This window comes from Esox lucius, chromosome 12 (genome assembly GCF_011004845.1).
Source record: "Esox lucius isolate fEsoLuc1 chromosome 12, fEsoLuc1.pri, whole genome shotgun sequence".
Lineage (NCBI taxonomy): Eukaryota > Metazoa > Chordata > Actinopteri > Esociformes > Esocidae > Esox > Esox lucius.
The window spans coordinates 20404538-20421802 of record NC_047580.1 but is presented as its reverse complement, the minus strand read 5'-3'; the positions used below and the strand labels follow the sequence as shown (position 1 = coordinate 20421802).

The following is a 17265-nucleotide window of genomic DNA, read 5'->3' as shown; positions in this document are numbered from 1 at the left end:
ACTAGGACGGGACCAAGGCAGTCACCAGCCTACGTAGTAGCCAAACCAGGGATCTGCTCAAAGGCAGGCCAGGCAACCCTTCAAGGTCCAACTTATGGGGCCGTGGGGCACCCATGGAGCACTCACTCCCTTTCCTCCTGCTCCTCCAGATGAGTGAGGCTAGGTTAACCAATGCAAAGCTGAAAAGACACTGCAGCGGGAGACGGAAACATAGAGGCTATTCGGAATGGAAGGAATCTACTAAATCCCCACCTGAGGATGCCACCAAAGCCAGCCATAGAAAAGGCCAAGCGTTCAACATAGAGAAAGCCACAAGAACAAACGATCAAAAATGTAGAAAGCCCGCAACGGCAAGTGCAGGTTTAGCCAAGACTCCACTCCTCTGCCTGGAGTCACAGAAGTCGACAAAGCCAACAAGCCGAGCCCGGCAGTGGAGCACATGATAGACTAAACACAGCAGAGAAATAAGCCTCTGATCAGAGACGCTGGGCACAGAATCGCACAAACCGAAACAGCACAGAACAGTAGAAGCATGTTCTAAGCCAAATACACCCAAAGGTGTTCATTGAACACGAGGCCCTTAATTGTGGGCTCTGGGTAGAACCATCTGCAGAGAGTTCTATGTAGCGTCAAAATAGTTTCACAAATTGGTGCAAACTTAAGAACTCTCTATAGTTCTAATTATCCAATTTTTTTAAGAGTCTATTGTGCTTCGTGGTGATGAGTTTAGTTATGTGGCAAAAAGCAAAACCTGGTGGCTGAGGATCCATAGAACAGGGTGGTAGGGGCAGCTGTGAATTCTGTGTTAAACTGTAACAGAAACTCCCTCAATGTTGTTGAGTCGAACACAGTCACTGCCTGGGGGGAAGGGAGGTGGGAATGTGTAGTGTGGTAAAATTCCATGAAGAGACAAATATAAGGTCAGTGTTTGGGACCGGAAAGTACTGCACAAACACTGAATAGAGAGAAAAGGATGGCATAGCTTTTTACAGTGCTGTACATGTTTCCAAGAATAATAAGCGATTCCAAGGATCATAAGAGATATCATAGCACAATGTCATGTTACTAAAACTCTTAACTCCTTTTTAGAAATGACAAACCTTCCCTCCCTCTGGGCTGAAGTGTAGAAGGACTGCATCCATTCAGTTAAAATAATTACATTTCAGAACTCTAGAGGCCTTTTCACACAACATTGTTCTAAGCCCTGGGCTATCTTAGGCCCAGGCTAAGACTGGCCCTGGGCCAGCTTAGCCTGTGTTCACACAATAGTTTTTTAACCCTGGGCTAGGAATTCACACCTGTATTCCTAAACACTGGGCTAATGGACAAATACGTCACAATACCATTTTACATTCTATGATAAGCTACAAATGTTACGTTTTCTCCGGCATGCAAATAATATTACCGTAGCCTTCCTCACTATTTAATTAACAACTTGACATCGATTGATCAATATGCCCACCCTGTCTGTATTTGCTTGGGCAACTTTGTTAAAAAAATGCAAAGAGAAAAACGTTAGTCCACCTTAATTATTTCGACTTATTTGCTAGATTTATGTCCAAAGAAAGTTGCAATAACTACTTGGCTAAGATATGGCAGGATAATGAAAAGTGTGCAGAGTGAAAGGGCCAAAACAGACGCCGCTGTTAGTAACGGCACGCGTAACAAGCGTATGTAAATTCAGTGAAAGAGCAGGTTTTGTGATTGGACAATAAACGTTCTATGGTTTTATTCTTGACCCCGTTTCACACTGGTTATTTTGGAGCCCTATTTCAGGCTGAGGGTGGTGCTAGCCCACTTCAAAATATGCAAGTGTGAACACTTGCTTAGCCCAGGGCTTAGAAAGCTCCTAGCCCTAGGCTAAGGTGCAGTGTGAACACGCCTTAGCTGGAAAATGATCATATTTACTGGCTCCCTTATTATTGGAGACATGTCATGATACCAGATTTTATCTTTAATCATCCAAGTAGAATGACTTGATCCTCCTTTATATCAGATGATACTTCTGTGGTTAGAGGATATTTAAGATAATGCTTTGAAGAATTTGAAAACTAGAAAGAGCACATCCAGAATGTCTGAGACTCTGGAAGGACTGGGCCTGATAATAGTGAAAAGGGCATGAGAGCTGTCTAAGATAGTCATCTGTTGATTCGGTTCCAAAATACCTATCCTTTCAGATCACTGAATCGGTTAGTGTGCGTGTGTGTTTGTGTGAGAAAGAGAAACAGGGAAAGATAAGAGAGACATACATTAAATAATTTTGTCAGGTTTTCCAGGGGATTTCCAGGCAGAATTCTTACAGTATCTATGCTAAGGAGTAATTTAAAATGGTAGGCAGCACCTGCCTTTGCAGTTTCCCCTTCAGGCCTATAGTGGTCTGCAGTTTGCTGAGGTAGGCATGTGAAGCATTTCTGACCCTCTTCCATAGCCTACTGCCCCATATTTCCTAACAAATAAGAATGCAGTCCCAATGAAAGTGTTGGGACAGCTGTACACATTGTGTGTGCATGTCTGAGCCTGCACGACTGTCACTGAAAATAAGGAATGTCACCAAGTTGTAGTATTGAGTGATACCTTTGTTCAGCATTTATTTATCCTATGTACAGTAGATAGAGCCTATGTAGACCATGTATACAGAGTTTGAAAAAAAAAAAAAAAAGGAATGTTTCAGTTTTTTATGTTCACTGTAGGTTCACTGTAGGTATTGTCTAATTCTCAGGGACATCACCAGGATATTCTTGGTGTTGTCTAATATGTTCTATCCAAGAGAGGTTCTTGTCAGATGACGGTCCCAGTTTTAATAATAATTTAATAATATAGACTTATTTTAACCACCAGGCTAATGTTTACAGATTTCTGTAAAATAAATTAATTAACATTTACATTTAAGTATATTATAAAACAGCTATACTGAGTAGGATTGGTGAGGGCATGCAATTAAAAACAGGATTGCGTGGGAGTATACCAGTCATTAATGTGTAGATTTTAGATTGGCAAGTCCATCCTTCTCTAGAGTGCTGATTGATCAGTTAAAATGATTCAGGCACTTTCGAGATAGACATTAGTGTTTTGTTTATTTATATATTTGTTCTCCAAATGTAAGCTTTGGCCACAAAGAGAAAAGTATAACATCAGGATATTAAAAGACAGATACTTAATTTTAACAGAAGGGTTCAAATTAAGAGTCCACTGCAAATTGAACACTTCTGTTCCTCACTCAAAACTTTTCAAAGTCATTGGAAAGGAAAGAACAAGGTGCAGTGGTCTGATTCAGATATCGTACAGAAAGGCTAATTTTCTGATCAATATTTGTCCTTGTGGTATTTTTATCTTTTTAAAGTGCTGTTCATGTCTCAGCTATAGTTATTTGTTAGTATAATACCAAAAATTCTAAATACTCCTGCTATCTGTGAAAATGTGTCAGTGCAAAGAAACAACACAGCACAAAATCCGGGATAGAAGAAGAGAGACAAATGAGCAGAGAGCTGGTTCCAGTAAGAAAGTAGATTCAACACATATTTTGGTTGTGTACATCTGACATTTACCAGGACTAACAAAGGCACAAGTGCACATACATATTCACAATGTCATACTGCTCGAAGGATGAAAACGTAAATGGAATCATTGACCAAACTACAGCCTTAACCTCCATTGAGGCAAATGTGAGAAAAACAGGAGCCAACATACAAACAGGTGTCGCTTAGTCATGTGAGGACTAAGCTTAGGGTCAGTGGGGTGTAGGTAGTTTTATAGGACCAGGGAAACAAAGCAGCATGACAGCTGCTGGTGGAATGGCAGCTCAAATCAATGCATTTCACTCCTCTAGCCAGTCTCAAAAAGCTTGTTACTGCATGTCTGTCTCTTTCAACAGCTCCCATTCTAAACCACAGAAAAACCTGTACTGTATGTAATTCTTTCCTGGACAAGACAGAACGATGAAAGCCTGTGAAAGGTTTGCCGTGTGGTGAGGGTGTGAGATGGCAGCAATGCAGTGCAACGTATGACAAAAGACACAGTCATGTAATGGGTCTTTTAAAGTTATTTCTGTATTGCCAAAGGGATCCAGACAGGGATCTAGATAGCAGGATGTATACATCTGAAGCCTATGGTCATAATGTCCACTCCTCACAGGGAAGAGAACATCTAATTATAAATAGTTTTTCTCTTCCTACAAGTAGACTATTTTATGGACAGAGTGGTTTGTGCTTAGTTTTTTTCTTCACCCATTGTCAGTTATTAATATCTTTCCTTGCCTAGAAGGGCAGGGCTAAATTAGCAATTCTACCTGTGCAATTCAGAGACTCTGGGTTTCCCAACTGAAACATGCCAGAGCATGCCAACATTTCCCAATAGGATTGTGCTAGCTCTTGCTTAGCTCTGCCCATCTCCTTTCCAAGGTTATGCTGACTCATTTTTACAAGCCTCCCATTTGAAATGACAACTTTTGGACTTAGATATAAAAATCTTTGATATTGATGTTCATGAACAGGCCGTTGTGTAGAGCAATCAATAAAACGGATTCAAGGTTTTTAATAGCTTTTTAAAGGGTCACGCAAAACACAGGAAATCACAGAGAGAGAACCCATCTCTCAGCTATAACAACCAACTATATACAAGCACATGTCCAATAGTCACAGAAGATCACAGAGGAGAGAGAACCCTTCTCTCAGCCATCACACCCAATTATATACAAACACATGTCCAATACTCACAGAGGAACACAGAGGAGAGGGAACCCTTCTCTCAGCCATAACACCCAACTATATACAAGCATATGTCCAATAGTCACAGAAGATCACAGAGGAGAGAGAACCCTTCTCTCAGCCATTACACCCAATTATATACAAACACATGTCCAATACTCACAGAAGATCACAGAGGAGAGGGAACCCTTCTCTCAGCCATAACACCCAACTATATACAAGCACATGTCCAATAGTCACAGAAGATCACAGAGGAGAGAGAACCCTTCTCTCAGCCATAACACCCAATTATATACAAACACATGTCCAATACTCACAGAAGATCACAGAGGAGAGGGAACCCTTCTCTCAGCCATGACACACAACTATATACAAGTACATTTCCAATAGTCACAGAAGATCACAGAGGAGAGAGAACCCTTCTCTCAGCCATAACACCCAACTATATATGAACACATGTCCAATAGTCACAGAAGATCACAGAGGAGAGAGAACCCTTCTCTCAGCCATAACACCCAACTATATGAACACATGTCCAATACTCACAGAAGATCACAGAGGAGAGGGAACCCTTCTCTCAGCCATAACACCCAACTATATACAAGCACATGTCCAATAGTCACAGAAGATCACAGAGGAGAGGGCACCCTTCTCTCAGCCATAACACCCAATTATATACAAACACATGTCCAATACTCACAGAGGAACACAGAGGAGAGGGAACCCTTCTCTCAGCCATAACACCCAACTATATACAAGCACATGTCCAATAGTCACAGAAGATCACAGAGGAGAGAGAACCCTTCTCTCAGCCATAACACCCAACTATATACGAACACATGTCCAATACTCACAGAAGATCACAGAGGAGAGGGAACCCTTCTCTCAGCCATAACACCCAACTATATACAAGTACATGTCCAATAGTCACAGAAGATCACAGAGGAGAGAGAACCCTTCTCTCAGCCATAACACCCAATTATATACAAACACATGTCCAATACTCACAGAGGATCACAGAGAAGGAACCCTTCTCTCAGCCATAACACCCAACTATATACAAGCACATGTCCAATAGTCGCAGAAGATCACAGAGGAGAGAGATCCCTTCTCTCAGCCATAACACCCAATTATATACAAACACGTCCAGGAGTCACAGGTTCAGATCTACATTCAAGAAAAGGAGGAGACATAAATCATCACGTAAGGCCTTGGTGTCACCTGTACATATATGCATACAAATACACAGAATAAAGGAACTTGGTGGAATGATGGAATTATGCATATAACTGTAAGTTGAGGAAATGGGGAACATAATACTGGCCAGTAGAATAACACTAACATTCATACGTCCGTGCTCACATATTGTAATTACTCCCTCCTTAAAAGGACCTAGAAGATAGGCTATGAAGGCCTCCCTTCACAATCAATACCACATGTACCCTTTTAGGAGACGTCCAGTGCAGGGCCTCTGTATGGAAAATGTGTTGTTGGACAATGTGACTGGCAGCATTTTATTTTGCCAGACATTTGAGAATCGAACGGACACATTTAGTTTATAGGTCTATGAACTATAGAAAATTATGTTCTTGTAAGATAACAGGTGTTTTTGGAGAGCAAACATTTCCTGTTCCATCTTCACTGGTAAATCATAAATGTTTTAATAGAAAAATACACTTATAGCCAGACTTGTCTCAGTCTGTTCATGAACAATTTTATGTAAATCTTTGACAGCCCAATTCGGTTATGATGCCAAGTAACATTAACAGTATTGACCGGTTGTTAGAGGCAGTGGTGAGCACAGTAAGAGATGAATACAGGGGATATTTGATAGTGGTTGGGGATGGTGGATTTAAATCCTATTGAATATAGGGTTAAATGATTTGTACATCTTTGCACTGTTTTTCTTTACATTTTACACAGCGTCACAACTTTTTTAGAAACATCCATCCATCCATCATCTTCCACTTATCCGGGGCCAGGTCGCGGGGGCAGCAGTCTAAGCAGGGATGCCCAGACTTCCCTCTCCCCAGACACTTCCTCTAGCTCTTCCGGGGGGACACCGAGGCGTTCCCAGGCCAGCCGGGAGACATAGTCCCTCCAGCGTGTCCTAGGTCTTCCCCGGGGTCTCCTCCCGGTGGGACGGGACCGGAACACCTTCCCAGGAAGGCGTTCCGGAGGCATCCGAAACAGATGCCCAAGCCACCTCAGCTGACCCCTCTCGATTTGGAGGAGCAGCGGCTCTACACTGTGCTCCTCCCGGGTGACCGAGCTTCTCACCCTATCTCTAAGGGATCGCCCGGCCACCCTGCGGAGAAAGCTCATTTCGGCCGCCTGTATCCGGGATCTTGTCCTTTCGGTCATGACCCAAAGCTCATGACCATAGGTGAGAGTAGGAACATAGATTGACTGGTAAATCGAGAGCTGCGCCTTGCGGCTCAGCTCTTTCTTCACCACGACAGACCGATACATCGACTGCATTACTGCAGAAGCTGCACCGATCCGTCTGTCCATCTCCCGTTCCATCCTTCCCTCACTCGTGAACAAGACCCCTAGATACTTAAACTCCTCCACTTGAGGCAGGCACTCTCCACCAACCTGAAGTGGGCAAGCCACCCTTTTCCGACTGAGGACCATGGCCTCGGATTTGGAGGTACTGATTTTCATCCCCACCGCTTCACACTCGGCTGCAAACCGTCCCAGTGCATGCTGAAGGTCCTAGTTAGAAGGGGCCAACACGACAACATCATCTGCACAGAGCAGAGACGAAATTGTGTGGTCCCCAAACCTGACACCCTCCGGCCCCTGGCTGCGCCTAGAAATTCTGTCCATAAAAATTACGAACAGAACCGGCGACAAAGGGCAGCCCTGCCGGAGTCAAACATGCACTGGGAACAAGTCTGACTTACTGCCGGCAATGCGGACCAAGCTCCTGCTTCGGTTGTACAGGGACCTGACAGCCCTTAGCAAAGGACCCAGGACCCCATATTCCCAAAGCACCCTCCACAAGATGCCGCGAGGGACACAGTCGAATGCCTTCTCCAAATCCACAAAACACATGTGGATTGGTTGGGCAAACTCCCATGAACCCTCCAACACCCCGTAGAGGGTATAGAGCTGGTCCAGAGTTCCACAGCCCGGACGAAAACCACACTGTTCCTCCTGAATCCGAGGTGCTACTATCGGCCGTATTCTCCTCTCCAGGTCTTAGACCTGTCACCTAAGACCTGTTTGCCTTGGGAGACCCTACCAGGGGCATATAGCCCCAGACAACATAGCTCCTAGGGTCACTCGGGTACTCAAACCCCTCCACCACGTTAAGGTGGCAGTTCTTGGAGGGTTTTTTTTTTAGAAACAGGTTGTAGTATTTGATCTGTGTAACAAACCCACATTTAGGCTCCAAGCTGGATTAGATATTTTCTTTCAAGCTTGTTCATTTGAAAGAACCTTTTTGTATCCTTGAATAAATGCTCTGGCCTGTGTCCTGGGGATCCAACACTCGTGCCCTCTGGTGACTTCACATTGAACAAGCCCTTGACCAGCCTAGTCGCATGCTACAGTCTATAACATCTGAGGAAATATAACTGCTTGAAAATCAACACGACAATTTGATGAGTGCTTCCTTTCCACGGGGCACATTTGATTGGCATATCAGCGGAGCTTGTTCCGCATCTGCTGCGGATCTTGGCCTGCTCAAAGTGCCATTTCGGAGAGAATCCCCTGTCCGTGTTAATTGGTACAAATAAGGCAATCTTTGCCAGTTGAGCCTGGTTAGGGCACAACTGAAGTCCCAAATGAAGACTTAGCCAGCAGTTTGGAAGTTGCAGAAACTTCACAATTCACAACTCTTCCAGGCAATTTGGACGGCAGCCAGTCATTTTACTGGATTTATTATTTTTTTTGCGGCAGAAAGCCAGCTATATTTGGCTAAGGGAAGTCCTGGTCCAGTGGTATTGTGGATGTTGAATGATGCAAACATTTTGAAAAATGCCTAAAATAAAAATCGGGATGGAGCTGACAACAATATAAGACAATTAACCATATCATGAAACTTTTGACATCTTTTTAGAAAACATTGCAGATAAATTTGAAAATAGATCATTTTATAAATGTTTTATTACAGTTGGATTGGTTAATAATGTATATTTACATGTATGTCTTTTGTTCCCTTAACTAAGATGGTCAACTAATAGTGCCAGTATTGGACTCAAACCACAAAATAAGCATAATAGGCTACGAACCCTGACAAAATATAAAATACTGGCCTATGCTGACATCTTGTGACATCACGGAACACTACAACATACTGTATTTCACAACTCTTATACAGTGATGTGTTTAGTGATGAAAGACAACACAAAAAGTGAAGCAAACTGAAATCAAGCGGGACAGTCTATTTAATGTAAGTATGTTACACAACCATTTATTTATGTTTTAAATGTCCTCATAGAGAAACTAGAAAATACACACAAATCTAGAAATAACATAAATTAAAAGATGTTTATGTTCTTTTTTTTTTAAATAAAAATTATAATTGCCTTTAACCTCACCATGAGAGTATTTGACTGTTTTTTGTCACATAAAACATATGAGGACTGTGAAAAGAGACAAGAAAAATTTAACGTTTTCAAACTCTCCCACCCATAGACGCCACCGGGCCATGGGTATCTTTACTTAATGCTAGACCTCCACATCTTGCGGCTATCTTCAGTTGTTGTTTGTTCTCATCTTCAGCAAGTGAAAGCGTATGCTGAACTCCTGGAGAGTATTCCTGATATGCTGCAGTGTTGTCATCCACTATAATGATCTTCCTTGGTCTTACAGATTTTTTGCCATTGTGGAGATCCACAGTGTATTCTTTATTTTTATTTAATTTTGACATGACTGATGTTTTGGTTCTGATTTAATTAAAATAATAATAATGTGTCACTGCTCAAAAACACTCAAGGCTGGTTTCGCAGAGATGGATTAAGCCTCATCTAGGACTAAAAGATTTAGTTCAACAGAAAACTCAGTTGGGCTTGTTTTGTTAGTCCTAGACTACTGGAAGCTTAATCTGTGTCTGTGAAACCAGCTTTCAGAGTTTACTATAGATATAGATAAGTTTGCATGCCCTTGGAGAACTGGTAATATATGTACCATTTGTAAAGAAAACATGAGTGCGCAAGCAAAACATGTCTTTTATTTCTTATGGGATTCGCATTCAACTGTAGGTCATAACAGAATGGCACAATCATCATCATCATCATCATCTTCCGCTTATCCGGGGCCGGGTCGCGAGGGCAGCAGTCTAAGCAGGGATGCCCAGACTTCCCTCTCCCCAGACACTTCCTCCAGCTCTTCCGGGGGGACACCGAGGCGTTCCAAGGCCATCCGGGAGACATAGTCCCTACAGCGTGTCCTAGGTCTTCCCCGGGGTCTCCTCCCGGTGGGACGGGCCCGGAACACCTTCCCAGGAAGGCGTTCCGGAGGCATCCGAAACAGATGCCCAAGCCACCTCAGCTGACCCCTCTCGATGTGGAGGAGCAGCGGCTCTACTCTGAGCTCCTTCCGGGTGACCGAGCTTCTCACCCTATCTCTAAGGGATCGCCCAGCCACCCTGCGGAGAAAGCTCATTTCGGCCGCCTGTATCCGGGATCTTGTCCTTTCGGTCATGACCCAAAGCTCATGACCATAGGTGAGAGTAGGAACGTAGATTGACCGGTAAATCGAGAGCTTCGCCTTGCGGCTCAGCTCTTTCTTCACCACGACAGACCGATACATTGACTGCAGATACTTAAACTCCTCCACTTGAGGCAGGCACTCTCCATCAACCTGAAGTGGGCAAGCCACCCTTTTCCGACTGAGGACCATGGCCTCGGATTTGGAGGTACTGATTTTCATCCCCACCGCTTCACACTCGGCTGCAAACCGTCCCAGTGCATGCTGAAGCTCCTGGTTAGAAGGGGCCAACACGACAACATCATCTGCAAAGAGCAGAGACGAAATTGTGTGGTCCCCAAACCTGACACCCTCCGGCCCCTGGCTGCGCCCAGAAATTCTGCCCATAAAAATTATGAACAGAATCGGCGACAAAGGGCAGCCCTGCCGGAGTCCAACATGCACTGGGAACAAGTCTGACTTACTGCCGGCAATGCGGACCAAGCTCCTGCTTCGATTGTACAGGGACCTGACAGCCCTTAGCAAAGGACCCAGGACCCCATATTCCCGAAGCACTCTCCGCGAGGGACACAGTCGAATGCCTTCTCCAAATCCACAAAACACATGTGGATTGGTTGGGCAAACTCTTATGAACCCTCCAACACCCCGTAGAGGGTATAGAGCTGGTCCAGTGTTCCACGGCCCGGACGAAAACCACACTGTTCCTCCTGAATCCGAGGTTCTACTATTGGCCGTATTCTCCTCTCCAGAACCCTGGCATAGACTTTCGATGTTGCACAGGCGTGTCAACCAAGACAGCCCCACAACATCCAGAGACTTGAGGTACTCAGGGCGGATCTCATTCACCCCCGGTGCCTTGCCACCAAGGAGTTTCTGGACCACCTCTGTGACTTCAGCCCGGGTGATGGACGAGTCCACCTCTGAGCCCTCATCCTCTGCTTCCTCAATGGAAGACGTGACAGCGGGATTGAGGAGATCCTCGAAGTACTCCTTCCACCGCCCGACGACATCCTCAGTTGAGGTCAACAGCTGCCCACCTCTACTGTAAACAGCGTTGGTAGGGCACTGTTTCCCTCTCCTGAGGCGCCGGATGGTTTGCCAGAATCTCTTCGAGGCTAGCCGATAGTCCTTCTCCATGGACTCACCGAACTCCTCCCAGGCCCGGGTTTTTGCCTCCACAACCACCCAGGCTACAGCCCGCTTGGCCTGTCGGTACCCGTCAGCTGCCTCAGGAGTCCCACAAGCCAACCTTATAGGACTCCTTCTTCAGCTTGACGGCATCCCTTACTTCCGGTGACCACCACCGGGTTCGGGGATTGCCGCCTCGACAGGCACCGGAGACCTTACGGCCACAGCTCACAGCGACCGCTTCAACAATGGCGGTGGAGAACATGGTCCACTCGGACTCAATATCTCCAGCCTCCCTCGGGATCCAGTTGAAGCTCTGCCGGAGGTGGGAGTTAAAGATCTCTCTGACAGGAGACTCAGCCAGACGTTCCCAGCAGACCCTTACAGTACGCTTGGGCCTGCCGAGTCTGTCCAGCTTCCTCCCCCGCCATCGGATCCAACTCACCACCAGGTGGTGATCAGTTGACAGCTCCGCCCCTCTCTTCACCCGAGTGTTCAAGATATACGGCCGCAGGTCAGATGAGACGACAACAAAGTTGATCATCGACCTGCGGCCTAGGGTGTCCTGGTGCCACGTGCACTGATGGACACCCTTATGCATGAACATGGTGTTCGTTATGGACAAACTGTGACTAGCACAGAAGTCCAATAACTGAACACCACTCGGGTTCAGATCAGGGGGGCCGTTCCTCCCAATCACGCCCCTCCAGAATGGCTCAATCATAAAACAAAACATGGCAACAAAGAAAAAATGTGACCCTGTTCAAAAGTCTGCATACCCTTAGTTCTTAATACTGTGTATTGCCCTCTTTAGCATCAATGACAGCGTGCAGTCTTTTGTAATAGTTTTCTATGAGGTCCTGAATTCTTGCAGGTAGTATAGCTGCCCATCCGTCTTGGCAAAATGCCAATGCAAAGTCTTTGGTCAGTCTTACATGAACTGGATATTAAGGTCAGGAGACTGTGATGGCTACTCCAGAACCGTCCCCTTTTCTGCTGTAACAACTGGAGGGTCAACTTGGCCTTGTGCTTAGGGTCACTGTCATGCAGGAAAGTCCAAGAGCGTCCCATGCGCAGCTTTCGTGCAGAAGAATACAAATTGTCTGCCAGTATTTTCTGATAACATGCTGCATTTATCTTGCCATCAATTTTCACAATATTCCCGTGCCATTAGAGCTCACACACCCCCAAAACAACAGTGAGCCACAACCATGGTACACAGTGGTATTCTGTTGACTATAGGCCTTGTTGACCCCTCTCCAAACATAACGCTTATGGTTGTGACCATAAAGCTCTATTTTGGTCTCGTCACTCCAAATGACAGTGTGCCAGAGGCTGTGAGGCTTGTCAAGGTTTTGTCGGGAATATTGTAACCAGGTTTTTTTGTGGCATTGGCGCAATAAAGGCTTCTTTTTGGCAACTTGACCATGCAGCTCATTTACGTTCAAGTATTGTTGTATTGCGCTCCTTGAAACAACCACATCATCTTTTTCCAGAGGAGCCTGTATTTCTCCTGAGTTTACCTGTGAGTTTTTCTTTGTATCCCAAACAACTCCTCTGACAGTTTTGGCTGAAATCTTTCTTGGTCTACCTGACCTTGGCTTGGTATCAAGAGATTTTATAAAAAATGTTACCAAATTATCCACTTCTTAATAAGTGATTGAAAAGTACTGACTGGCATTTGCAAGGCTTTGGATATCTTCTTATATCCTTTTTCATCTTTATAAAGTTCCATTATCTTGTTATGCAGGTCTTTCGACAGTTCTTTTCTGCTCCCCATCACTTAGTATCTAGTTTAGCTCAGTGCATCCACATGAGAGCTAACAAACTCATAGATTATTTATACAGACACTAACTGCAATTTAAAAAGCCACAGGTGTGGGAAATTCACCTTTATTTGCCATTTTCACTTGTGTGTGTCAACTTGTGTTTCTGTAACAAGGCCAAACATTTAAGGGCATGTAAACTTTTGATCAGGGCCATTTGAGTGATTTCATTAATATTTAAAAAAGAGCCAAACAACTGTGATAATAAATGGCTTCATATGATCACTATCCTTAAATAAAATACATGATCAGTCAATATTTTCAAAATCAATGCCAACATTTCATAATATTTGGAAGGGCATGCAAACTTATGAGCACAACGGTATGTTCATTTTTTTTTTGTTTATTTACATGCTTCTCAATATAATAAAGGAATATGTATCACATATAGGGTTACAGATGGCACAATATTTGCAGAATAACACATATTCTGAAAGAAAAAGAGTTAACTCTAGTCATCTTTGTAAGTTGTCAGGCATCTCCTCCTCTTTTCACTCTTTTGGCATTGTGTGGGAACTTCCTCCATATACTGCATTAAAAACACACATTTATTTTATCTAATACCATTATAAATGTGTTAATATTAACTGCACATAGATTAATGAACAATGGGCAAGGTGGAATTACAGAAAAAAGGAGACTCACTCTCACCTGTGTTGTGACCTCCAACAGGTCTCTGGAGGGTATCAGACAGCCAGCCTCGCCCAGAAAGCACAGGAAGATGTGAACCACATCTGACCAGCGTCCAACCGTCAGCATCAGGACCATGAGGGCCCCCAGACGCATCATCACTGTGTTTATTACAGCTTGGCCACCTGGGTGACAATGTTGCTCCTCTGAGTAGAAAATAATTATCATCAGCTGAGCGTTTTTCTCAGTGAGAATCTATTTTTTTTTTACTTTCGGTTGCTCTGTGCCATGTACAAAACACCTAAATAATTTGTCATTGTGCACATTTAAATAATACAGGCTGGTGTATGTTCAGTCTCTTACCCTGCATATACACCACCAGCAATGTGTAGCAGATTGTCAGTGGAGTCCAAAACCTGAGAGCCTCTGTAGCTGAGAGGAAGTGTTCGTTGATTGTAGATATGGCGGCAACTGTAGCCACTGCGAAGGTGAGCATAAGGGCCCTGGTCAGGCGTGGCAACAGAGAGCAACCTGACGTGAGCAGTGCAATGCACACTCCACAGTAGTGTTGGGAACTGTGCAGTTTGTACAATGCCATGACATGAAGCTGTAAGCGCCTAGTTTGTTTCACTAGGAACCAGCTCAATCCAGCAGCGAGAAGTAGGCAGAGCCAGCGTTGCGGGGACCCCTCGTGGAGGAAATGGAGACTGCAGCTAAGAGCACAACCCAAGGAAAACTGGCACTGAACCAATAGCTGTTGTAGGAACCTACCGGACTCCTGCAGATTTTGAGGGCATAAGGGAAATTCATTATTAGGTGAGATGAATAAAGGATTACAAATGTGGGATTTAGAAGGGTTTTTAATTTAACACTTTGCGACTCGTGTGTTCCATTGCTCACTGGTCCAGCTGTGACCCAAGCTGACACTGCTCTGAGGGAGAACTCCAGAACCACCAGGGAAGCAGCACGGGAGCCCACTACAGCCAGTATCACCGTCAGGAACAGGAAGTGAAGACATTCACTGAGCAGTCTGGCATAGCCATGACGGCCTGGTGTCTTCAGCATCTCTTTACTGCTGTCATTATTGTTTGAACTGAGTAGAGACAGAGAGTAAATTCAGAGCATAGGCAGTGAAATACAACACAATTATTTCTAAGGACACATTGATTTGTCATTATAAACCGGGTGGTTTGAACACTTGAATTATGTGATGTCAAATTATAAATCATGTGCATTACAAAACAATTATTTTCACAGGTTTATTTGAATTGTTAACCAGTTTAAAATAACAATAGGGCACCTCATGAGTTTGTTTTGGTATATGGACATTATACCACAGCCAACAACTGTGTCTAAGCGCTCTGTATTGCATCCTATCTAAGACCAGTCCTTAGTCTCAGTGTTTTGGTCAGACAAGTACTGTTACTGCTTAAATCCAGTCTTGTAAAAGTTAAAGGCAGGATTCTACACAGTGCCATTTTAAGCATGTTATTTAATAATAGAAATGATAAATAACTGTACATAAAGAGTCAAAAGTTTAGAAGGAGAAAGAGTCAGTTATCCATATCTTTCACCCACTTCTCTATTATATTTAAGTTTCCCTCCATATATATGACTGCATTTTCAAATCAATATGAAATATGAAAGTGTTAAAACGATATACCCACTAGAAAGTAGTCAAACTATATAGTGAAATGGCCAATGTAGTAACATAGGCATACACTTCTGGTTATTATGAACAATGTGGAATTATTTAATCCCATATTATTTTGGGGTGTGTATGTTTCTCACCTTTCAGTCTTTAAAAATAAGTGAACTCTTATCAGGTTACAGAAAACTATGATCCCACATGCGCCAACAAATCCTGTATGTAACATAAAATATTTCACAACCTGTCATCACCCCCAGGAAATATACAACAGAATGGTTCATAAAACAAAGATATGTTATAGCATCAGTATTAACCAGCATAGAATGGAGCAGCTTCCTGGAGTATCCTAGAACTTACCTTGGAGTAGACTGTCCAGGGGGTTTGCATCTAGCGTCAGCCATCCAGGTATACTCGGACGAAACCAAGTAATAAAGGATAACATGTTAAGTGTATCGTGAAATGTTAGCCTACTGATTCCCTACAGCTATAGTTTTGATATTGGAAATACGTAATTTCCAGAAAACCATTTGCAAGTTGAAATGACTAAATTGTCCACTGTTTATTTCCTTACCATTGAATAACACTGAGCTTTGCTCAGTCATTGCACTGTTCAAAGGTCATGGGCAGCCATTGCCAACTGTGAGTCAAACCTTTATGTGAAATGCCTAAAAAGTATACACACATGTCAAAGTAACTTTAAATTGAAGATTCAGTTGAGAAAATGGGATGAATGATAATTGACATCCATAGTCAAGGAGTCCACATGAATAAAAAATATGATTTAAATGTATTGTATTTTTACAATCACAAAAGGAGCCCCGCCCCTAACGCCCTATTCGGCGGGCTCCTGCTGCTTAATCTCAAGAGAGACACATTCTTTGGAGATAACACTAAACTATGAGTTAACATCATTACTTCTAACCCTGTGCTTACTCTTCACATCAATCATGTTGAACGGTATTGTTTGCCAGTAAATGCTAAATAACAATGTGTTTTACCCCACTCAGTCACAGATCAGTTCTTATGAACAGTTCCAAACAAGTCCTTTTCACCGCTTTGCTAAAAGTCGCTTTATTCTCATAGGAAAACAACTGCATCTCCGTTCATTGTTTTGTTGAACAACATAATTTAACAAATACTCCATATACTTTTGTGATTGTTTAGGCTACCATTTAGTTTTAAGTTAGGCTGTCCAAGAAACACTCAGCATTACATTTTTCAATTACATATTGTAGGTATGCCTAAATCTAAGAAAAAAGGTTAATAAAGGAAATGAAAAATGTCTCAGAAGTAGTAAATTGATATTGCAGCAGGACAGATAGCTGCCACTCCAGCATTTTGAAAAGCTGCTCAGCTCTCAAGCCAAATCAGGCACGGTCTTCTCCTCGCTTAAAATCTCCACTCCACACCAGTGGCATTTTTATATGTAAAAAAAGTGGTGGGGCACAAACCACTTTAAAATATAGGATACATACCAGTAAAGCTACAAAACTCCCTCTTGCTACTGATGTCTTTATTTAACACATCAACAATAAGTGTGGCTCCACAAAATACTTTTAACGACAGAGTGGCTTGCTTCTACCAGGTGTTGTTGTACACGATACTGGAGAGAGAGAGAGAGAGAGAGAGAGAGAGAGAGAGAGACAGATCTTCTTGTGTAATTGCT

The 17265-nt window shown here is 43.4% G+C and overlaps 1 protein-coding gene across 4 annotated transcripts; it reads right to left on the bottom strand.

Annotated features, from left to right (window-relative positions):
• Positions 1-13659: 13659 nt before the first annotated feature.
• tmem82 (transmembrane protein 82) lies at positions 13660-16974 on the bottom strand. 4 transcript variants are annotated; one of them, XM_010875425.3, is made up of 7 exons: positions 15957-16974; positions 15740-15812; positions 14849-15041; positions 14720-14726; positions 14312-14428; positions 13964-14154; positions 13660-13847 (listed from the first exon to the last, which is right to left on the bottom strand). In XM_010875425.3, exons 1-7 carry the CDS (start codon positions 16039-16041, stop codon positions 13770-13772), a joined length of 744 nt encoding a protein of 247 aa, XP_010873727.1. In that variant the 5' UTR covers positions 16042-16974; the 3' UTR covers positions 13660-13769. The 4 variants fall into 4 exon arrangements, with proteins under 4 accessions (XP_010873727.1, XP_010873726.1, XP_010873724.1 ...); XM_010875424.3 differs by having other exon boundaries at positions 14312-14726; positions 15957-15986; positions 16171-16970; XM_010875422.3 differs by having other exon boundaries at positions 14312-14726; positions 15957-16961.
• Positions 16975-17265: the final 291 nt, after the last annotated feature.